At 41.4% G+C, this 24884-nt stretch overlaps 3 protein-coding genes across 5 annotated transcripts in view; 1 reads left to right on the top strand and 2 right to left on the bottom strand.

Moving 5' to 3' along the window:
* Nucleotides 1–16036, bottom strand: part of tpm4b (tropomyosin 4b) — a 115547-nt gene extending 99511 nt beyond the window's left edge. The window contains exon 1 of the mRNA XM_080438996.1: nucleotides 16032–16036. The gene's annotated coding sequence lies outside the window, so the exon portion shown is untranslated. The remainder of the gene's footprint in view (nucleotides 1–16031) is intronic.
* A 1707-nt stretch (nucleotides 16037–17743) lies between these two features.
* On the top strand, nucleotides 17744–20676 carry klf2b (Kruppel like factor 2b). Its single transcript, XM_080439445.1, has 3 exons — nucleotides 17744–18105; nucleotides 18219–19182; nucleotides 19665–20676. The coding sequence occupies exons 1-3, from the start codon at nucleotides 18034–18036 to the stop codon at nucleotides 19838–19840; spliced, it is 1212 nt and encodes a 403-aa protein (XP_080295571.1). The 5' UTR covers nucleotides 17744–18033; the 3' UTR covers nucleotides 19841–20676.
* Nucleotides 20677–21415: 739 nt separating this feature from the next.
* Nucleotides 21416–24884, bottom strand: part of eps15l1b (epidermal growth factor receptor pathway substrate 15-like 1b) — a 29730-nt gene continuing 26261 nt past the window's right edge. For 2 of the 3 annotated variants that reach the window (XM_080441206.1, XM_080441207.1), the window contains one exon: nucleotides 24527–24670. In XM_080441206.1, the coding sequence (XP_080297332.1) occupies nucleotides 24660–24670 (11 nt within the window). In that variant the 3' untranslated portion in view covers nucleotides 24527–24659. Of the gene's footprint in view, nucleotides 24671–24884 lie in introns of all 3 variants that reach the window. The other variant, XM_080441208.1, reaches the window with a different exon arrangement.

Here is a 24884-nt window from a genome sequence, read left to right as displayed (position 1 = left end):
TCAAGTCACTGCCAAGCGAACCCTTTTAGACACCAAAATGTAGGAACCCTAAAATGAAAGAAAGATTCTCTTATATGTATGTGTGTGGGTTGATGCGTGGCAATGGGCCCACACAGCCCCCACGATCCATTAGGTCTCAGCGTGGACTCAGGAAATAACTGACTTTACCTCAGCTCCAAAATGGCAGCTCTGTTTCCGTAGCATTGGTTTGCAGGGATCAGAACAATCCCCCACCACCCCATAATTTGTGGGATCCTCATAACATGCCACGCCCTGCGATACATTTCCATTATGACCCCATTTTGCGCTCCAATGAGGGTATTTCTGGACCTGAGAAGCACCCGTTGAGGTTTTTTTTTTTAAGGATGGTTTATCCGGTAGTGTTTTATTAAAATCTTATATGGTTAATGTGATGCTTCAGGTTGAGATCTAAGCACCCTGCTCACTTACATTTCTCCACAATTGTTCAGCAAGTAAGTAACAACAGGGTTGAGCATATATCCTGGCTGTGGTCATGCAAATTCTAGGTCAAGTACAGATTAATGACTTCTATTTTCGGTGAAAGAAGGTGCTGTTTATCTCTGGTGTTTAAAACCAACAGGGAACTTCTTCCCCCGATGAGGCTTCACTTCTCTAACTTGTGGTGTGTGTGGGTTACCTACATGTGCACATACCAGATTATCTGACAAATGTACTTATGCTTTCTCGCTTTCTCACTCACACTCTCCCTTTCTCTGTCACTGAGCGCAAGTGAGCGAGCTCCGTTTGAACAATGTGCTGACATCAATAACACAAAGACGATGGAAATCATTGAAGCAAGCTCTTTGCAGTGTGTTCCTTCAGAAGCTCTGTGGTCCATGCCAAGAGAAATAGTTTACTCATGATGCTTCAACCATCAAAGGCCTTCGTCAGAATGATACCCAACGGAAAGGAAAGGGCAAACTGCATATCCTGCAGTTCCAACCATTTCTGAGCCAGCCCATATCAGCCCCGTTTGTGCAACACAGCGGGGTGAGGATGAAGGGGGGGGGGGAAAGAAGCCAGATGAATATAAATCTTAGTACGTTCGACCTCCAAATGTCTGCAAAAACAAATTACGCCTGGCAGCCCCAGCATTCTCAGACGTACTTTATATACACAACTGCTGTACATGTGGTCCTGTTAATCTGTGATTTGAAAAATAACATTCGACATGGGTCCTGACGAAGGCAGAAATGTGGTATCTCCGTCTGGAGACTGTGTGAGGTCCGTCCCGTCGACTATCTCGTCGAGCGAGCAGCACAATACAGAGGGTTGAAGAGGACTGCATTAACACAGCACTCACATGTTGTTTAGGCTGAGTTGGAAAATGATATTATTAATGTAGAATGTTCTGTGGTAAATGTCTTGGTTTCCTTGCAGCGCTTAAGACAAAGAGGCATAAAAAAATGCTATTGAACCAGAAAGGGACACATACGTCAACCAGCACACACACATGTACACACCCAGAAAATATCTACTAATACACACAGACATTCACACTTGCTAACGCACACACGTATGTGCGAGCGCGCCACACACACACACACACACACACACACACACACACACACACACACACACACACACACACACACACACACACACACACACACACACACACACACACACACACACGTTTTTTCGCCGTTCCATGCAGACATGAATTAAATTACTCATAAGTATTGTTAGACTAAACTGTCACCATGGTTGTGGGGCCTAAATTCTAAGTAGTGTTACACTAAACCGTCACCGTGGTTGTGGCATTCTTGATCTTGGTGTGTCTGTGTCAGCAATAATCCAATGACAATGTATAGGTTTCACTAATGACAGTCATATCTAACTGGCAGATAATTCATACGTCCCTCTTCCCATTATCTAGAGAACCACATACTGTAGACTGGACCGATAATAATGTTGAAATAAAATACAACAAAAGCTAGTATTACTGTGGTGAGTCGTGCCTTTAAATTAGGCCCAATTTTTTTGGTCCGTTACCGCCAGCTGTACTGATTCTGCTGCTGTGTGTCAAACTTGTGTGTCAAACCCAGAAAGAATGTGAGCACAACTCAGTCACAAGTAATAATCCATTTACCGGGTGCACAGCTCAAAAGAGTTCAATAAAAGCAGAAGAATCCCAGCACTCACAGAAGCGTCCTTCAGGTCGTTTTTATTTAGGTAGGCAGGCACAACACATCAACGTGTGCTGGCAGAGAGCCTTCCTCAGTGTGATCACACTGAAGAAATAAAAGGTACCAGTAGGATACTTCCGTGAGTGCTGAGTGCGGCTTTTATTAAACTTACGAACAATTGCAGCGGCGATAAACATGAACCATTTAAGCCCTATTTTAAACTTCGGCTACAAGCTCACAATGCATAGATAGAGATGGATGGATGGATGGATGGATAGATATACCTTTATTCATTAGAAAGATTCAGTCGCCATAGTAGTGCCACAGTAAGGATGAAACAAATAATACAGGTATGGGTAGAGAACAAGTATAAAGGGGCAGTAAAACACTAGTAACAAAAAGGTAAGAAAATAATACAATCGACAGGGTGAAGACAGTGTAAAGATGACTTAACATCTGACCTGGCCAATTTTGGAGAGTCCTAGCCCACAGATTTGTCAAGGAAAGTGCAAAAGAAATTGAAAAACTTTTATTATCATTTGTCAAATCTGGCACTTTGTGACCCGTTGTGAACTTGTAGATCTGCTATTTTTTTTAAACATGCCCAAAATAGGGACACTGGGACACCAGGTTGAAAGTGGTTCAAAATCGAGACACATTGGATGAATAATTGCCGAAACTGATGTTCCAGACGGATATATTGGTTTGGCTCTATCAACCAATCACCAACAAAAACTCCATAGAGATAGGAGGACATGAAGACCTATGGACTAAGCTGGGCTCCTACACTAGGCCTCAACAGTACACAAATAAATATACAGTGATGTGCAATCTATCATGGTATGTTGTACAATCTATGTCCAGTAATATGTGCATATAGTAGGAATATATGTACAAATAATTAACAGTAAAGTGAATAGGCACTATGTACACCATAGTAATATGTGCATATTGTAGGAATATATTGAAAGTGATTAACGTTGCCACCCTTAAACTAGAGACCACTGTGATTTTGTTTTACTTTTTGATACAAAGATATATAACGTATATGAATTATGCAGTCAAACATGTAAATGTAGTAGAGAGGAACTATGATTTCTCTCTCTCTCTCTCTCTCTCTCTCTCTCTCTCTCTCTCTCTCTCTCTCTCTCTCTCTCTCTCTCTCTCTCTCTCTCTCTCTCTCTCTCTCTCTCTCTCTCTCTCTCTCTCTCTCTCTCTCTCTCTCTCTCTCTCTCAGGAAACTATGGCCAAACTGTGAGAAGTTTAACTGAGAGAAAGAAAAAAAAGCAGGAAGTGGTTACCTTCTGCATTAAAGCAGAGCACACTATCCATATTCGCAATGCGCTCCAGTACAAACACTAAAGTGCTACACAAACTTCCACTTCATAACTCCTTTAGATCCTCTCAATCTTCACATACAACATTTGGAAAACTCCTCTAATGCCTCAAATCATATTTACATTTGGGCTTATTTGCACAGGGACAGATACACTTTGCAACTGACAACCATGCCAGTGATTCTCCTTCTGTGTTCATTTCCATTAACAGTCAACTACTAGAGAGCTGAATGCCATGTACAAAGCCTACGTCTCTCATTGCGTGTGGGCTATCATCAAAGAGCATCTCGATCACTTTAACAAAGAATGTCCGACTTGCATAATATGCCAGGCAGGTAGATTAGGGAGGCTTACCTGCACCGTGCCACTGATTGCAGAAGGGCCCAGAGGGCTTAAACTCAACAGCTGCATTTGAGAATGTCACCCAAAGCTCGGGGGTGTTCCTTCAAAAACCCAGTGCACATTTATGGATCAAGTGTGTTTATCCCTTGGCTTGCCCCGCCACAGGTTGAAGTACATGACCTGTCCTACGGAGGGGGAGAGAGATGCTCAGACATGCTGCCCAGCTCCGAGGCTTAGACAAGAAACAACAACTTGAAAAAAGAAAGAGAGAGAGAGCGAGAGAGAGAGAGAAAAAGAGAGAGAGAGATGAATAAGAGAGTAGAGTCATTATCTGAGTGGTTTGAAGCACAACACGGGCAACAGGTCGTGTGACTATACTAGCCACCTGCGTGAGAACAGGTTCTAACCATTGCTGAGCCACAAAACAAGATGAGCTTGATAAGAGATTATGGGGGGGTGACTGTTTTTTTTAAAGTGGTCAGTCAAGGTTGAGAAGGGTGAGGGAGGACCTCGGGGGCTCCAGAGGACAAACTGCACTCAAAGAAGCAATGTTGATCTTTGACTCCCTTAACTTTTAGTGTTGGTCAAACCTTAGCCATGACACATGGCCATACACTGTGGCACTGTCTGCAGTCCAGCACACCAGCCTCCCTTATGTCGTCAGACAGCAAGCTGTTGCTAAGGGCTGTGTTTGTGTGTGTGTGTGTGTGTGTGTGTGTGTGTGTGTGTGTGTGTGTGTGTGTGTGTGTGTGTGTGTGTGTGTGTGTGTGTGTGTGTGTGTGATCAATGATCACACGCTTCCTGGGAACCTTCCTTTGGGTGATGAATAAGCGACAGTCATGAAACATGCCAGAGCATTTAATGTCAGTAGTCCCTTAGCGGAGTAACCACCAGACAACAGGCACAAATAATGAGAGAGAGAGAGAGAGAGAGAGAGAGAGAGAGAGAGAGAGAGAGAGAGAGAGAGAGAGAGAGAAACGGAGACTGTCCACTGCCAGCTGGTACAGTGCATTGAGCCAGTTTAAACCTGATCCTGGCTTAACATATCAGACAAGTATGCACTAAGCCCAACAGGGTGTCGTGATGAATCAGTATCACCAGCAACACGTTGTGTTGGCATGCATTATCACCATCATTCAACAATATGATGTGACATCTTAGACAAACCTACATTATGACTCCGCCAAATATGATTTGGTCTTAAGTCCTTCACAGCTCAACTATTATGATAACTTGCCAGTGCCTTGGCTGCTGCTCCCCTATACACTCCACGCCAAATCCCCTCTCAAAGGGCCCATAAATTACACCCTCATCAGCGGTGATCCCCATTCAGGAAGTGAATGATGAGACAGATAATACATGAGATACGGGTTATTAAAGAGCAGCGGGGATAGAGGAGAGTTTGAAGTTGCCCAGTCAGGCGGGGCTCCAAAGCCATTACAGTGGGCTAATTATACCTTAGCTGAAGTGTTAAATAGACCAGTAACCAGTGCTTTGCTGCCAGTTATTGAAGCCAGGTGTGGTAAATAAATCTATTAGGAGCGTGGCTTTGAGAAGCAATCCGTCTGACTTCACTCCTTTAACCAGAGGTTGTGGATGTGATTTGTGGCAGTAGGCACTGAGGGGCTGATTCAAATTCTGCAATACTATAGGTTGTGTTAAGCCTGACAGTAGTTGTACGATGGTGTCCCATGCCAAAAATAACGATCTACTAGCCCACAATGTGTCGCATTGAAGATCTGCTATTTTCGCCGCAGGACACCGGTCATATGACGGATTACAAATTATGCATTAGACAGCTTGGATCAGAGTGCTCAGGTAGTGTACTTTCTACTAGTCTACTACTGTTTGATGTCATATTTGTTTGCTTAATTTTGATCATTGTGGGATCGCTTTAGCGATCACACTAATGTTATCTTCACTATTTATTATTATTATTATTATTATTATTCCCCCAGTTTTTTGGGTCATTTCAATGGAGAAATGCCATTTGTGACGTCATAATGCATAATGCCATTCTAGTGAATGGTAATGCCATTCTAGTGACGTCATAATACTGATGTCATTGTATTATGACCCTACTATAACACTACTAACACTATCAATACTCAATACCAGCTCAACATTCTTAGCGATCCGGACCCACATAGTTGAACCACCTGAGTGGATAGAGGTCCCACAGAGTTGAACCACCTGAGTGGATAGAGGTTCCATAAAAACGTTTAAAAGAATCGTTTCATCCAGCTATAAATTGAGTCATTCATTTTAAATCAGTTTGTATCAGTGAACTGAACACAGCCACAAAAGAACAAGTTGAAAGCTGGTGAGGAAACCCACACGTGGCTCAGCAAACCACTCTCTCTGATGAGGTAGCACACTTCACACACATAGCACTGAGTGAATCTGAATTTGGTCTGTGCATCTCAGGCCCACCTGTTCGTCACACAAACCACATAAACAACCTCAAATCCTGTACGCTGACTAAGAACGAAAGAAAGACACATCAGATTCTGAGCACTGCGCATGCCAAACTGTGTCTGCATACCGGATCTCGTTTGTTTTTCCAACCACTGCACTGCCTGTTTGCAAGCAAACCCCAAAATCAAAATTACTCAGTTGTAGATACTCCGTCAACACCCCTAACACTCCCTTTAACTGCTCCAACTGTCCAAGGAAGTTAAAATTTGTTTTAGTTCCCAGAATTACTCAAATCTTTGTAATGAGACTTTGAGTCAGTTAATCTATCCAAATGTACAGACGTGGTTAGTTTCTAAACTGCACCCAGCATCTCGCCCTACGATGACTTTTAACTGCTTTCAAATGACATTTTCTGATATTGCCTAGTTAGTATGACTGACATACCATAACATTTTTTAATTATGTCTGTAAAGAACATAGTGCTGCTTTGTTGTATAAAATGTACTCTAGACTAAATTGTCAGCTGATTGATTGATAGCTCAGCCCCAAATAAACCCTAGCATAAGCATCCCTCTGGTCAATAGGCACACATTTGGTGAAAATAGGTGAGCATTCTGCGAAAATAGATGACCTATAAGCTCACAACACATCACATTGCAACGCTTTGTGAGCTTGTAGATCTGCTACTGTATTTTGCTATTTGCCATGCAACTAATTACAGTATATAGGGTTTAAGTGGTTAAATCGGGGGGCAGTTTTAGATTCATCATCATTCCCACCCTTCACCCGCTGCAAATACAGAGGGTGTTTTATGGCAGTTTGACTGGGGGTTAATATAATGTCTCTGTAGGCCTTTCAGATAACATCTGCAATGTGCACAGGAACCTGTCTGACCTCTCGGTGCCAGAGAGGTATGTTAGTGGCTGGATGAGCATGGGGAGAGCTAGCAGAGAGACACATTCATGCGTGGGTTTTCCTTTTAGTTTTGGGATTGGAAGAGAGGGAAAAAAGAGAATATTTGCCTGAGGTATTTCTGCTTCAATGGGCAGTACAGTGAAACAATGGCAAGAAAGGGAGAACAACTGTAGAGAGGGAACGTGTGACACAGGTCAGGAGGTTAATTCAAACCCATGCTACTTGGAACATACTGTTTATAAGCAGTGTATGGGCACACACAAAAAAAGATTGTATTTTTACATTCGGTAGTGGCTACTGAAATGGCCGTATCATATTGCCTACGAACGATACATTGCGTAAACAGCCAGTGCAGAGCCGAGCTGACCTAAATTCTTGCATAACGCTAAAATGGTTGTGTTTAGGCATTCGGTTAGGGATGGTTTTGGGGAGGTTACAGTCAGGAAAGGATCTGTGAGGGTGGTTGGTTAGCCAATGAGATTTTGTGACCTCAAACTCCCGCATTCAGAGCATTTAGAAATTGGGTACCAACCTGTTGTGGTTATTAATACTGTTATTGTTTTCTTTTTGGTGTAGTTGTTCACACATCTAAAGACTGTCAAGCACCAAACGATGTGTGTATATAATGTTGTATTTTATGGTCTGATGTAGGGATGAGGAGTTTCTATTTGTATCTGTGTCCTTTGTTTTGCAACGTGTCTGAGCTGAGCTGTCTGTGTTTGTGTTGTCTTTGTCATAAAATGTAAAAAATCATTACAAATATTATTTAAAACAATAAATTGGGTACTGGTACCGGTTAAGGAACCAAGGAGGAAATAATGTACATTTTTTTCTCAATTTGTTTTGAAAATAGTAGGCTACTTTCAAGTAGCCTTTCAAGTAGCCGCTGTGAAGTGATAAAACTTAGCCTAGTCGCTTTTTCGGGCTTGTTTTCATAGACCTGGCCGCTTGTTTCTCTTGCAAAATCTGGCAACACTGCTTGACACAAGAGAAAATATATAGGCTAGCTATAATGTCATAGCTTACTATCTCAAGGAGCCCCATACCATATAGCCCATGTTCTTGTTCCGCAAATGATGATATGCTGGTGTCAGCATGGCTGTGTGTTGCGGTGCTGGCCCAGAATAACTAGACTGGAATAGGTGCACACTGACTGCACAGACAGCAATGCTTTTTCTTTAGCTCATGATTTAATATCATTTGCAGGCTTTGTGACTATCATGAAAAATAAAGGTATAACAGATCTCACCTGTGGTCTACTTGCACTGCACTGTCCCTCCAGTCCTGCTGTTTGGACTTCCTTCCCCTGGTAAAAAAGACAAATGTTTTCCAGACAAAGACAAACTTTATAACCCCCCTCCTCTCTATGAGACCCATTAGGCCCATTAATGCAGTAGGCTACATAATACTATTTTGTAAGTTACTCAGTTACCATTCACCACCTAAAGTAAAAGAGAAACAATTGAACATATCAATCAAAACATGCACACAGTCACACACTGAACCCCAAAACAGTGTTGCTGAAATCAGTGAGCTAGCTAGCTTTTTAGCGAACGTTACCATTGTTGACATACCCTTCGTTTTGGCATTTGACAGCTAAAGCTAACCTTCTGTTGGTGTAATAAATGACTGCAAATCTGAAATGCCAGCAATTAACAGTAAAGACCACAAAGTCTGGCAACACATCATTCTTTCTGTCAGGCAAACACCGGTCCGAGGCACATGACATGCACACACATTATTCAACAAAATGAGTTGTGTTTTTCTTGGTTGATGGTTAAAGTAAAATAGCAACATTTATTGTTGCCGCCAATTTGTACCAGTTCTGGACTATGGTGATGGTGCATACCTCTGCTCAGTGTCTTCTCCTTGAGAGAGAGGTCTTGTGGTGCGAATACCATAGACTCGGACAGCTTCTTCAATTTGCAATTAAAACATATTTTATGGGGGAAACGGATGGTGGAACAAGGTTGACATAAGGTGAATTCTAATCCGAATGCAGATACACTCTGTCTGCCTAATAAGCGCAGGTGCGCTCAATCCCCCTAATGAGGGATGACTGGTCACTGTCCTAAGTGCTGAAAAACGATTTCCCCTTTTTTTCTACAACTACTAGGCAGTGGTGGAAAGTAACTAAGTACATTTACTCAAGTACTGTACTTAAGTCCAGTTTTTAGTTATTTTTTACTTTACTGGAGTATTTCCAATGTTCAATACTTTTACTTCTGCTCCACTGCATCCCAGAGGAACATATTATACTTTTGCTCAGCTACAATTTTTGAAAACTATATAGTTACTTACTTGTTGATTATTATTACAAAACATACAGTAACCACTTCAGCGCTATATACTGTACATTTTGGCCATTTGAAAATAGCAGATCCACAAGCTCACAGTCACAATGTGTCACATTGCGAGGCATTGTGAGCTTGTAGATCTGCTATTTTCCAAAGATGTATTTGAAAACTTGTGAAAACCTGTGAAATGGGACATTCTGCATAATGACTGAGTACTTTTACTTTTGATACTTTAAGTTCATTTTGATGCCAATACTTTTGTACTTTTACTCATTTTGAATACGGGACTCTACATTGCAGTATTTATACTTCTACTGAAGTAAAAAATTTGAGTACCTTTTCCACCACTGCAACTAGGCTATCTTCAACAAGGTCCAGGTTCTGACTCACTATTTTGAATTACTCTTGGGTATAACTATGATGGCCTGCTCTGTCTACCTGTAGGCTCTGTCACTGGTGCAGATGATTTAAGGCAATCTTGATTCTTGGTCTATTTGCACCCATAATATTTATTTGTCTTTATCATGCGGAAATGTGCTGGACAACTCCTTGCGCTCACCCTCGAGCACGGAATATTATTTATTATTTTATGTTTTCGGTTTTTAATTATGCTGATTACTGTCTTGACCAGGTCTCCCCCGAAAAAATACCTCAGTGGTGGCTATCCTGGTTAAATAAAGGTAATGATTTAGAAATTTGTAAAATCATTTTACAAAAGTGTGTGTGTGGGGGGGGGGGGGGGGGGACTGAACGCATGGGAAATATTGCTGATTTGCTCTTGCTGCTTCTCTCTGAAGGAGATTGGGGTAGAAATTATTTTGAGAAGTCATTAATTGTAGAATTTGTAGCTAATTATAATTTTAAGATTATTGATACTTATTGAACAATTTAAAAATTTAAAAACAATTGTTGATACTATACTTGACCTTCTATTAAACCTACACACCCATACACTGAATCACTGCAGTCATTTATTTTTGGTCTAGTAGTTGACAGCCTAATAAGGCAACCTCCACATGTAACATTTGTGTCCTTGACATTACTCTGCTCTATTGACCCTTTGTTGACCCCTGTACCATGACATTACAACTTATTACCTGTCATTGACTCCCACATGAATGTGACATGTCCCCTATATCAGTAAGTAGCTCATACGTCCTCTTACTTGACCTTCTGACTCAAACTTCTCCCAAACCATCCGCCAGTAAGTTAGTTAACAGTTATGATACCAGAGGTAGTTCTATAGAGCTTTAGTCATTTAAAAGACCACATTCAATAGATGACACCAATTTAGTAAAACACAACCCCATTCACAAAATGCAGGAACCTATATCTACACTCACTCACTAAAAGACTGAGTTTCTGTACAAAAAAACAGACGACTGCACTCAAGGAATCGTAACCAGGTGTAGGGGAGGAAATACCTAGAGCATTCTTTGCTGCAGGAATGTTTTTATTAGCGTTTTACAAATGTCGCCATTTTGAGGTGTGTACACTATAAAGTGCACTGCAGACTGGATCACTCAATCAAATGAAGTGGGCCTTCAATGGGGAACCTGTGTCGAGGCCCTGGGTTATGCTATTTGAACAGCTGGCACAGTTTAGTTCGGCATGTTCAAATGTGCACAGGTCTGTGGTTGTCGTCCCATGGAGAGAAAAAACACAGGCCTCTGCTGGCTTTCAGGGGGTATAGACTCCACTTTATACAGTAACATCAGACCTGAAGTGTTGATCCATCGCTCATGTAAACCTGTTCACATTGGATGATTTTGAAAATGTTATTTAGCTTCACTTGCATCCAGTAACACACAAAGACTATTCTGGTACATTTTAAAGGTGACTAAGAAGTTATTAACTTTGATGAACAAAACAATATGAACTTTTACAGAGTGGTCGATTTTACATGTCTGAGAGATAAATGAATACATTAATACTGAATTGATGGTTAAGTATAATATATCATCTTTTTAGGAATGGATATAATGTCCTTATATTCATTTCCATTTCACACACAAACATAAAATCAATAACCTTTTCTGCAACAAGGACAGCAACTTTGGAAACGAGAAACCAAATACATAAAAGTTTTAAACCATAATGTATCAGCGAGCATTTTGAATTGTCACAGTGCCTGCGGAACCAGGAAAAAAATCATCCAGTACTGACAGAGTGGCCCACTTCACCCAGTGAGAGCCTGTCCGCTCTCATTTATCCAATAAAAAGCACCTTTCTTTAGCACTCTGGAGAAAGAAAACAGTTTCACGGCCAGTGCAGCCAGTCATGTGTGTGTGGTGTGACAAGAGAGTCCAGTATAATTCCTGGTGTTAACAGCTAATAAATTGGGCCCATCCCCCCCTCTAGTGCTGCACTGGCTCAATTATATCCACATGTAGTCATTATACTGCCGAAGCGAGCTGCATATTTTTGAAAGGTGGGTTTCCATAACACTTGGTGAAAGCTACGTTGGTTGCTCAGACACATGTTTGGGTTTGGTTGAAGCCAGACTCTGGTTGCATTAATGCAGAGGTGTTGTGGAATGCAGTGTGGGCTAGTATGAGAACTATATTTTCAAAACTTCTCTTCAGAAGTGTGGTAGAGACAATACTTATTGCACACATTAAAGAAATATAATCATTGTGTGGAAAAGTAAAAACCTTTTATCCGCTATAATTGTTCCATTCCAATATGAGACAAAGTGACACCTTTTCTTACCAAATAATATGAAAGTAATACTTATTACATGTCCAGCAGTATGCTGATACAATTCTATGACCTTTGTCTAGAGGTACAATTTTTTTTTAGGACAGAATCCGACATACAGTGCCATTCACATAACATTATTTTAGTATTATTGTCATTTTTAAATTAAGGCCTTGAATTAAGGGCAGAGTTAGGCTTGAGGAAGTTACATGTCCTACACTCCTCATGCTTATGTGCAACAATAAAGATAAGCAGTTGCCTGGGAATCGTATTCTCTAGTATCAGTCGGTTTGCTTTCTCTGATTAACAATGTAAAACATCAGGCAGTGTTATGCAAACAGGCTATTCAAATGAGTTCTCTGTCATCTACTTACTGGTACATGAGCTGCTGTTTGTTTGTTATCATGTGTTTCTAACAGTGAAACTCAACTGATCTTTAGTTATGCTAATTCAGTAAAGAAACCGTGGTGAATGTTCAAAAGGCAGAAGAAAGACATCAGGTCTGCCATGCGCTTTTTTTTGTTCTGTTTTTCACCTAAAATATTTGAGGGGCGCTGAAATTGGAGCAGGACAGGGGCCAGCTCCCAGACTCTCTCTCATTGGCACGTGCCAACCTCCCTCCCCCCCTCTCTCTCTCTCTCTCTCTCTCTCTCTCTCTCTCTCTCTCTCCCCCCGCCCCCTCCAACTTCTTTTCCAACAGGAGACGGAGAGTCTCAATGCTATCATTCTTTGATTCTGTTTGAATCTGACCGCGTGTGAGCAGGAAAGAGAGCCAAGCGTGCTTCCTGAGCGGTCCTGGTCGAGGAGGGGGGGGGTTGTAATAAGCAAAGGGGCGGGTGGTTAAAAATAACTGGGCTATATAAACCCAGAGCTGAGTCCCACTCTCTCTCAAACTCTCACCGACTCACGCTCAGGCAGGACGTCCCGTGCAGTCCCAGAACTCCCCGCTCTCGCACTCACACACAACTTTTCCATGACAGTTAGTGGAGTGAGACACACAGGGCCAGGATGTGTGTCCGAATCGTCACCACATGGAAAACCTACAGAGGCATGATAAATGTGTGTGTATTATAATTTGCCAACAACCAAACCAGCCCACAACAAGCTGACAAGCTGTGAGAGACTATAATTGATTTCATCAGTCCCGGATTGGCGAGCATTAACCATGAATCATACACATCGTGAGCCATTTAACCGAACATCTTGAATCTTGAATAATAACCAACCTGATATCAACACATTGTTCCCAGGTTGTTGGACAGATATTTTCAAGAGCAGGGATATGGCATGGTATACAATTGAGAAGTTGGGATTGCCCAATACCAAAGATATTGTGTAAATCAATATTCAGGGAAGGCGATATTCTACAACTTCAGTGGAAATATTGCTCATTAGTGTTCCCCATTGAACCCTAACACAATCATGCTTCCTCTTCTGCCTCAATTCTTCTGTCTATCCAGTCTCGAGACACCATTCACTTCAGTATAATCACAAGATAGGACTCAAATTACACATAAACCCCACTGGAATCGCAATATCTCATTATAGGCAAAAATGTTCAAACTAATTATTTATTATTTAATAATAAAATTGCAGATCTACAAGCTCATGTTGTGATGCGTAGTGAGCTTGTAGATAAGCTATTTTCTGTTTTGTTTTTTAACAGCACTTAAGTGGTTAAACAATAAAATGTACAACTTTGAGGGTATCAACACATGCAGGGTCTCTGGAATCTCTGTCCCTTTTTACCCCTGTTCAGTAAATCCCTGCTAAGATCTACATACAGTAACCCTTATGAAGGGTTCATTTGAGCAATCAAATTTACACTGGTGTCTCTGTGTAACAGTTTGCTGGCTGTCACAGGGGAAGTGGTGAAAAGTGAGAACACTCACTCTCACTTGCAGCAGATGAAAAGTGGTATCGCAGTACAGAAGCAGATGCACTGGCAGGTGGGGTCAAGGTCAACATTCAGGGCTTCAGACACCATGTCTGTTGGTAATAGGGGCCAGTCAGGACACACTTCCTCTCTGGCATTACTGGTTCTCTGCTGGCTGTCTGACGCACTTTCCACAGAACACACACAGCAAAAATTGGGGATCAGGATATGGAAACCTCACAGCAACCATTAACTGTATTGATGGTGGTTGATATGACAGCTTGAAGAGAAGAGCAATCAGTCTGTCATGAGCCGCTGAGCTCAACATGTTATGTCACGTTCATTTGTGTTTCCTCTATTTAACTATTCTTTTTAATTGATGTATTTAATTGTACCTATAAAAAATGAATAAATAAATAAATATAATGAGGGAACACAAATGAAATGTTGAACTCAGTGTCTCATGCCTCTTTTCCCCTTTTATTCATTTAGATATACGGTTCACCTATATAGACAGTAAAATCCGGTCTATAAAAATGGACCCTCCAGATTTTACTATGATGGAAATCTACAAGAGTGCTAGCCAGTGTAGGTGGAGGCATACTGTAGGAGAAAGTATTTGACAGGATTGGCAGGTGTACCTATGTGTGGTTCCGGAAGCTAGTGTTAAATAGAGCTCCATCAACGGCTTGATGAGAAGGGGATCAGCCTGTCATCAGGTGCTGAGCTTAGCCACCTCGTCATGTCGTTACACTGATCAATTGTGAACAACCTAATTTGACTGTAGGATAACTGTCAGATCAGCTCCTTTCCCACGACTGGTTGTGTGCTGTGTTCCAGCACATAGCCTACACCCTACACAATGTCTGCCTGCTGGCTGTAATTAGCCTAATAGAAATCAGTCACCCAACAAGGATAAATATGCAGAGGCATGGGTTGTCAGTAAACATAGTCAAAAACATTAAAATGTACAATTTAGGCATTTAGCAGACGCTCTTAATCCAGAGTGATTTACAGTAAGCAAGGAAAACACGAGGTAATGCATCAAATTCATAGAAATAGTCATCTAGGATAGGTAAACCAAGAACCTATCATCAAACAGTATAATATCACATTGAAACTATACACACTAGAGTGCCAGGTCTACAAATGACCTGGCATCTGTCTACATAACATGCCATCTAAATTACATTTAGACATTTAGACACATCAGGCTATTTGTTCACTTGCATTTGCATTGTGAATTATGTTTTATATTGTGTGGCTCAATACATAGCCTATAGCTTAATTGTAGACCAAGAAAGCTAAAATAAGGACTTTATAAAACATAAGTAGGCTAAGTCTTAGTAAATTGTGACATTGATATATATTTGTTCCTTACATTTAGCTACTGGTTTAGGATAGCCTAGGCCAGGGGTCGTCAACAGGGGGTCCGTGGTCCTCAGAGTTACTACAGGGGGGCCGCCAAAAAAGTTTTTTTTTTTACATTAACCACTTGAACCCTAGCATCCCTTTTCTGAGGAGCACTTTACATGTGCTTGTAGATTTGCTATTTTTGGCTAGATCTGAAAAGAGCAGACCAAGTAAAAAAAATAGTTTAATCTGAATCTGCTTCATCTCTCTCTCAGCTAGGGGGTCCTTGGTCTGAAAAACGCTGAAGACCCCTGGCCTAGGCTACTATTCAGAAGCCATGGAAAAACAGTCAAGTCTTCAAGTCAGAGGTGAGTTCTCAGGCGCAACAACAGTCGCGGACAGAGTTCTTCGTCTACTCTAAACGCAGTCATTCCTCTAAATGTGATGCAAATGTGACCCCATCATCACTAAAGGTGCCTCATTTTCACATGAATAGAATGTTACCCCAAGTCATGTTTACATCACGAGTGATGAGAGCGTTGTAAAGCCATGAAAACGATGTGAGACGATACTGGCGCCTGTTTGGACAAGCCTGCTGCGCAGGGACAATAGCATCCCTCCATTAATGATAATGGCCTGAGAACAACAGTTTGCTCTAAAGCGGCAAGCAGGTGTAGGCACTAGGCAGTGGTGGAAAAAGTACTCAATCAACATTGCAATGCAGAAATACTCTGTTACAAGTAAAAGTCCGGAATTCAAAAGTATTGGTATCACAATGGTAGCCTAGCCTACTTAACGTACCAAAAGTAAAAGTACTCATTATGCGAAAATGTCCCATTTCAAGTTTTCAAACTGTATAAAAATCATTTGAAAATGGCAGATCTATGCTCACAATGGCTCATGATGCAAGCATTTTGAGTTTGTAGATCGGCTATTTTCAAATGGCTCAAATGAAGTGGGCAATGTATGTTTGTAATAACAATCAAAATCAAGTTTTCAAATAATTGTAGTGGAGTAAAAGTACAATATTTGCCTCTGAGATGTAGTGGAGTAGAAGTACAGAAAATTGGAAATATTCCAGTAAAGTGAAAATACCACAACATTGTACTTAAGTACAGTACTTGAGTAAATGTATTACTTTACACCACTGGGTGTAGGCAACTTCACATGAAGAGGCAGCCAGGTAGCGCCGCATAGGCTGGCATTATATTTTCATTTTCATGTTATTTTCTTTTTATTATTAAAATGGAGATTTCTTCTAGCCACCGTTTCCAAATACGGTTTTTCTGCCATAACCAAATAGGCTACATTATTATACATTCTTAGCCTAATGATTGAAGCCTATAGAATAAGCATTGTGCGTGGCACGTGCTATCAATTGTTATTCTGTCTGTGCTCAGAGTTTTAAATAAAATCACATAATAGAAAATACAATATTTTGAAAGTTTTTGTTAAAAATGTTGTATTTAAGTTGTTGCAGTAACATGTCAAGACACATTCTCTGACCTGCTATTGTTTTCGGCGTAGGCTATTACATAATTGTCTATAGTAATATTGTGAGTAGTGTAACCAGTGTTGCCATATTTTGCGAGAGAAACAAGCAACCAGGTCGATGAAAACAACCCCAAAAGAAGCGAGTTGGATTACTTGGCTACATGTCATGAGCACTTTAAACTTAAAAGTAAAAACTTTAAGCTATTTTCAAATAGCTGATGTATATATCACTGATGTATATCACATCAGATATTTGAAAATAGCCAATCTACAAGCTCACAATGTGTCACGATGTGACATGTTGTGAGCTTGTAGATCTGCTATTTTCGAAACAAATCTTGAAGAAATGTGAACAATTGTGGAATGTTTTTGAAACAAAATTAACAATACAAATCTTGTATGGGGGTCCCTGGCATAAAATATGTTCAGATGGGGGTTAGGTTAACCTAAAATTAATATAGGCCTATTTGTCCCTAATTAGGGACAAATAGGCCTACATATTAATTTGGGGGTCCTTGACATGAAAACGTTATTGAGAACCACTGGTTTAAACAACATTACGAAGAAAGCCCAAATAAGCAACTACACTTTAGAAACAAGCACAAAAAACAGCAACTACCAATATTTACAAGGTGCTTTACAGAAAAACAAGCCCAAAGTGGCTTATAACAAGCAGACACGGCAACACACTGAGTGTAACTTGCTTGCATATTTTTTCCAACTACCGCACCCCCCCCACCACCACCCCCCCCCCCGCCTCCCTCCAAAGGAGGGCCCGTTTAGGTTTTGCGTCATTATGGGGGCGGCTCTAGACTTTATAGGCTGGTTGCCTGGGGTTCACAGAGACACACACAGAGCACACTGAACCAGAGCGCGCTGCAGGACTCGCTTTATAAAGAGCTAAATTTACCAGCAATTCCATCGTTTCCTCAACGTTGTTTCCTGACCTCCTCCAATTGGTCAGTGGGACTTGGCTCAGACGGTTATAAGGTTTAGAGGGACCTCCTACCATTCAAACTTGGTTCATGTCTTTGAAACGCAACAGTGGAGAACAGACAGTAAGATAGAGCGCACTGTATTCTGGTGCGTCTGAAGCTCTATTATTCATACGACTTTGACAAGAAATAATTATTATTTCTACAAAAGAAACGATGGCCTTATCTGGAGTGATGCTGCCATCATTTTCGACGTTCTCAAACCAAAGAGAAAAAACTTGGGAAATGGTAAGTGAAAGAAAGAAAACATGCCAGTGCGCTTTTTTAAAAAACATTTAGTTTCCATGCACCTGTGTGACAGCAGCAACATCATGTCTAACATTCTCCCTTGTTTCTTCCAGAGGTGGAAAGGAGAGATGGAGAAGCCGAGCAGCTGCTCCATGGTTGAGATGGTACATAACATGGACAATCACCACAGAAAGGACGACGAGGATCTGAGCAATTACTTGGATCTGGATTTTATTCTCGCCAACACGACTGGCACGGACAGTCCGGCACCCATCGGAGTCGGTGCGGAATATATGGGCTCTGCTGATGCCCACCTGTACACCACCAGCACCACGGGGAACCTAGTGCCACACTACCCATCAAACGACCACCGCTCACCGCCTCCACCGTACAGCACCACCAGCCTCATGGCCGAGCTGCTACGATCCGAGGGGGAGAACAACAACTATGGCATTACGCGCAGCAACAACAACAACAACACAGCCGTTCAGGGAAGATTTTACATCAACACGGTGCCGTTTCTTCCCAGACAGGACAATATTATCAACATCGACAACATCAAAGTCGAGCCAAACATGGACAGTTACGGCCCCGTTCTGGGCATGGCGCCTCAGAGCTGCACCAAGATCAAGCAAGAAGGGAACGTGTCCTGCATGATGGCCATCTCCCCGCGGGCGGCCAGCAGCATGACCCCGCCACTCAGCCCCGGGGACCACCAGGGGACCACCTCGGACTGCCAAGCGCCCATGTGCCACTCCATGAGCTTCCCGCAGAAGTATCACCATCCTTCGGCGGCGTACCCGCACCATCACCCTCAGCTGCCCTACAGCCAAGGGGGCCCGCATCCCTTCGGCTCCATGTACGAGGATCAGGGTCTCGGCATGCAGCCTGGAGGCGCGCAGAGGGTGATGCTCACGCCGCCCTCGTCTCCCCTCGAGCTGCTGGACTCCAAGCCCAAGAGAGGCCGGCGCACCTGGCCGAGGAAGCGCACCGCCTCGCACACCTGCACGTTCGCCGGCTGCGGCAAGACGTACACCAAGAGCTCCCATCTGAAGGCACATCACCGAACTCACACCGGTAAGAACCGTTCACAATCAAAGATATCAAAGATTATATCTATGGACTAGCCTTGGATCAAGACTATCATAGATAGTATTTGATCGAGTCGATTAAATACATAAATGATAGCCTTGGACATTATTCAACGACAAAAGGCGCGCAATTACGCATGAATCAGAACGGTGTGTAGTGTACTGTGCTTTAGTTTTACGCACTGTTTCCCAAATAGTGAGTCGGGACCCATTTGTGGGGTCGCGGACACATTTTTATGGGTCACGAGTAAATGTCAAAACATTAAAAAAATATGTTTTCAAAGGAATTTCATGAATAAAAAACAACAACAACCATAAATTAGAAAATAAATAGTGAAAGGGTGGTGTTGTGAGCTTGTAGAGCTGCTATTTTCACTAGTTTGGGTACCAGTCAAACGTCTAATTTCTCTTCTGGGTCTTGAGCTAAACCACTGGTCTAACGTGTTGTCATTGTTTTGTCCTCTCCAGGTGAGAAGCCCTACCACTGCAGCTGGGAAGGTTGTGGCTGGAAGTTCGCTCGCTCCGACGAGCTGACCCGTCATTTCCGCAAGCACACCGGCCACCGTCCCTTCCAGTGTCACCTGTGTGAGCGTGCCTTCTCCAGGTCCGACCACCTGGCCCTCCACATGAAGAGACACATGTGAAGAAGAAAAGCCTATAGCCCAGTGGTTCTCAAACTTTAAGATTTCAAGTAACCCCCCTTAACTCTGACAGTGTACAAATGCACATTTGCACACTGTCAGAGTTACAGACTTGTAAGGGTCAATTTAGACCCCCCTAAAAGAACCCGGAGAGTCCCTGGACCCCACTTTGAGAACCACTGCTATAGCTTACATTAAGGACTGGGGGATCGATCATGGGATCTATTATGTGTATTTTGTTGTTGTTCTTATGTATTTTTTAATTTAAATTGTTCTCTACATGACCAAAGTCTTTTATATATGGAAAAAAAGTTTTAGTGTTATTATTTTCTAATAATGTAGCTGGTACTACTCTGGTTATTATGAAAGCTTTAGAAAAGCTGTTGTTTGGTTAACAGCAAACAAACCAAAAGGGGCTGGCCCTGTAGCATAATACTACTCTTCCTTGATAAAACTGGAATGCTGTGTTTGACACAAAAAGTGCCTTTTTATGACTGTGTGCTACTGTAAAAAAAACTCTTCATGACAGAACATACACAGCCACCGAAAAGTCCACGACAAGTTCATGTTGACAAGAGTGAACTGCACATACTGTAGCCTGAAATGTGCGAAGACAATGTTTTATTATTTAAACTGCCTCAAAGTTTGAATGGCTTCAACACTTAGATGATATTGTATCTTCTCGAGTGAAACTGCATACTTCTGGGTCCAGCCCCTCTGTACAGGGCTTGATGTCCTGTGTATTGTTATTTTTTACTTAAATTTATATAGATATGTACATGGATTTTATACTGTAAATTGTGTATTTATTGTAAATATTAAAACAACGAAGTTGATAATTTTGGTATTTGGGGAACTTCTTCTTTCAGCAAAGACACCAACACCAACACCATTCATGCTTAGTCATTTAAGATGTCCTTTCATCATGGGAAACATGTTCACACGTTTACACTTAATGAACCACATCCACCCCCTAAACAAGAACTAGCTTACTTTACCTATAGGCTTGCTTGAAAAGACATAGTGGACCTACAATCAAATCAATTAAACTAAATAGGTTATACATAATGCCACTATGTACCTACTCTCAAAAACAAAACAAAAACCTGGTTACTTCATTTACACTGTGATGTTTTCCAGCTGCAGGACAGAGAAGGGCAGCCGCTTGTGGGCTTAGCCTATAAATACAAACACTCAATTTCCATAATTACAGAGTGAGCTAGGAGCCGTCTGGACAGAGGGGCACAGCAAACCCTCGTCAGGGAGCCCATAGACTCTCGTTCGGATGGATAGAAAATTATAGTAAGACATCAAAGAGCCTTAATACTACAATTACACAGAGTTGCCCCACGCTGCAGTTTCAAAGAATCTGAGTCCTGCATATTATGTCTGTACGGTGTCAGCGAGCATTCATTTCACAAACATCAAAGTTGGCAATGACTGCATGTATCAAGACCAGATGGCCAGATTTGTCAAGAGGATGGATAAGCAAATAAAAAATGTAAGGGAAAATGTAAATAACAGATACAGGTAGTAGATAATGCAGTTTTATTCCATTTGTGCATACATCATATTACTCAGGCACAACACACCTGCAGGAATAGTGGTACCACTCAGTCCATAGCTCTGTTATGATAGATTCCTGTAGTAATCAATAATGATAAATAAATGTTAAATAATGTTAAACAATTTACCTAGTACCGCTTATGGGGACTACTTTGTCTTAAAGGTTATGCGGCATGGGTCAAACATCTTGCTAGAATTCATCTAATTTCAAAATTGAGGAAGTATATACTGGGCTAAAAATAGCTTCAGTGGTGAAATGCAAATGTACTATTCTCATTTCACTTTTCTGAAACCAATTTTGAACTCTTCAGCTCAGTTTTAAATAACGACTACATAGGACTCTTTACTGTTTAAGACAGTAGTGTGTGACTGAATATGAGAAAAATAAGTACTTGACCTAAGTTCCCCCATCTATCTTAATCTTTATTCATTATTGTACTTAACATACTATTAGTTTGGTGTGACTTATGGAGCAATGCAAGATCACCATTACTGGAGCCGGTATCGAAAATCAAGATTTAGAACCAACACTCTTGCAGATAAATTCTTCATAACTCACTGAAATGTCATTTACAAATATCTTTTCAGGTGAATGTTGGATTTGACAGGAATTTACATTAAAAAACAAGACTTCTTAATCTAGGAACTGGTATGTTACGTTTATTATATTAAAAGTTATAGTTTTGAGAAAGCCAAAACTTTGAAAGGATTTTTTTTTAATAATGACAGATATGCAATAATATGAATGTTGACATGTCTTTGGTGGATAGATAAGGCGTGCTGTACGTCTGCATGAGTACAGCCAGCTTCCATGGTCATGCATTCCATGGGAACTACTTCCACCAACATATCAACATTGGAACAACAATCCGCACATACAGAAAGCCTGGCGTATACATACATTATGTGCCAAATAAATCTGGTTAGTGTTATAATGGTATGGTTACACAGAATCAGTATAAGAGACGTTTAAACTCGTCCCCCTGCCAGATTGAAGGACATGGTTCTACATGAACTACACGTGATACAATGGGTGATTTGGGCACATGCTGACATACAAGGACAATTCAAGTTGTAACCAGATATCAATCTCATCATCACTGCTGTTGTGATGCATCTCCAGTAGAAGGGCAACATTTAGTGTAACAGCACCAAAGAGGTCAATCAGGTTTACAGTGTCCTTTTTTTAAAGGGAGGCAACAAAATAATGTGCATCAATTTCTCTTTTTGTACATGACATCATTGAACTTCATTCAATTTCAATGAATAAGGAAGACATTAATAATTAACCGTTCATATGGCACTATAAATAAATGTGAGGAGTTTGGGTCACTGGGAGCATTAAGAGGTTACCTTTCATTTACCTTATCTTTCGCTAGAAGATGGGAAGAACTAAAAATGACAACAATGGAAGGATTGTGAAAGGGCCCCAAAGCAACTCTGTCCGCTCTCTGGTAAATGATTCGGTTAATGAGTCATAAAATCATCACTTTTCATGAAATGTGTAGTAAAATCCCGAAAACAAAGGTGTATTGTCAAAGGTGGGAGCATAAACCACTTCCAACTCATTAAATAAAAATTTAAAACAGAATTAAAAGGAAATTCCACTCTAGGTCTCTGTTGTGTCTGTAAAAAAAAGTTTCTTACTTACAGAGTAAAATGAGCTCTCTACAAATCATAAATTCCATATCTTCCTGTTAAAACTCGAGTAAAAAAGTGCAGACATCTGATCAAAAGACAAAATGACATAACACGGTTGGTTTCGACATAGTTTGCTTTGGAGGCAGAGATTGCTTTGGCCAGCCACATAGGGAGACTTAATCAGTTACATGTACGCCTCAATCTGGTAAATGATTTTAATGTTGCTTGGCAGTGGAATTTCCCTTTAATAACTTGTTGTGGAAGCTCCATCAGCATTGCCTATGACCACTTAAGCTCTAATTTATGCTTTGTCACACAATAGCAAAATAGCTGATTTACAAGCTCTGCTAGTTGAGCTATTTTGGAAAAAGTTTGCCTATAATGATGACATGCCCAAAATAGGGACACCAGGTTGAGAGTGGTTAAGACAGGTGGATTACGCTTTCACATTGCGGTTACAAGGCTGGGGTGATTAAGGCAATAAATTGTCAAGCCATCATCAAATAATATTATATTTACATTAAGTGATTTCTCAAGGCAAACATAAATAAAAAGAATACCTGAAATCAGAGTAACAATCACTGCCTAAAAAGTAGTTACCTACTCAGTTTGACTTCCATTATGAATGTTTGAAGTAATCAAAGGTTATGATACAGTTTTGTACAGTGCATTTACAGATACTTCATAGACCACAGATTCATTCCTTTTTGTATATAAATAATAAAACAAAATAAAATATTTGTAAAATGTTGATTTCCTCACAACACAAAAAATCAAGACGAAAAAGGTAGTTGCCTGTAACAAAGATAACAAAGCTATATACATTGTATAGTCAAGCAGCCAACCGATGTGAGTTGCATGAAATCACTATGTTCTACAGGGGCTGGACACTGCATAGTCCTTCATTATAGCTGCTGCGTAGCCAGGAAGCGCTGAAGATTAAAACGCTGGAGGACCAGACCAGAGAAGCACAGGTTTCTCTCACAGGAGGAAGTGGTGATGGGGTGGTTGTGTGTAGGTCAGTGCACTCTATGTGGTGTTTGGACAAGTCTGCTGATGAAGGGGGGTTGGACTCAATAGCAAAACTTAGAGCCTTCATCTGAAGAAGCACTGGCCTTTAGTATTGAAGTGGAAGTTGTACACCGAAAATCCTCAGTGTTTAAATCTCAGAGTGGAAAATTGGAAACGGAATGGGTCCATTTCTACACTCGGTGCTGAAAAAACACAGGATTTTGCTGAACAGGTACGGCGTTTGCGATTGCGGTTCCGTAATTATCCGTTCCATTCAGCGACGTGGCCAAATGTAAAGTGTGTAATCTAGTCCCGTGGAAAGCATGGGAGTGTTGAATATGAGTGGGAACGGCATTTGTAAGAGGTACTGGCGTCAGGAGTGGTAGTAGCAGGGGGGGATCACGGCGGTCATGTCAAGTCAGTTACGTGTGCTGCCATCATGGGTCTGCGTGTGGAGTGTCGTCCGGGTCAGGTGCTGGGCATGTCAGCCCTGCTGAGGGCGATGGCCAGCTCCAGGTCCTCCTGTTCCTGGAGACGCAGCTTCCTCAGTCGCTCCTGCTCCTCGCGCTCACTCTCCCGCTTGGCCCACTCGACCTGCTGGCTCTCACTTCCAAACTGGTAGGGGAGGAACGGAGAGACGTTAAAGGCTTGGCCAGAGAGGAGGTATAGATGCCTGCTGAGTTACGCACGCAGCACGCGCGCGCACACACACACACACAAAAAAACAAAACAAGAACAAATACTGGACTCGAAGATTCGTCAAAATATGATTCATTACCAGTGTGATAATGATGGATGCAGTACAGTGACTCAAGTGAGATTTTACGAA

The sequence above is a fragment of the Gymnoscopelus braueri genome (genome assembly GCF_963280865.1).
Source record: "Gymnoscopelus braueri genome assembly, chromosome: 10".
Classification (NCBI taxonomy): domain Eukaryota; kingdom Metazoa; phylum Chordata; class Actinopteri; order Myctophiformes; family Myctophidae; genus Gymnoscopelus; species Gymnoscopelus braueri.
The sequence above is the reverse complement of the archived record's forward strand: the minus strand, read 5'-3'. Positions and strand labels throughout refer to the sequence as shown.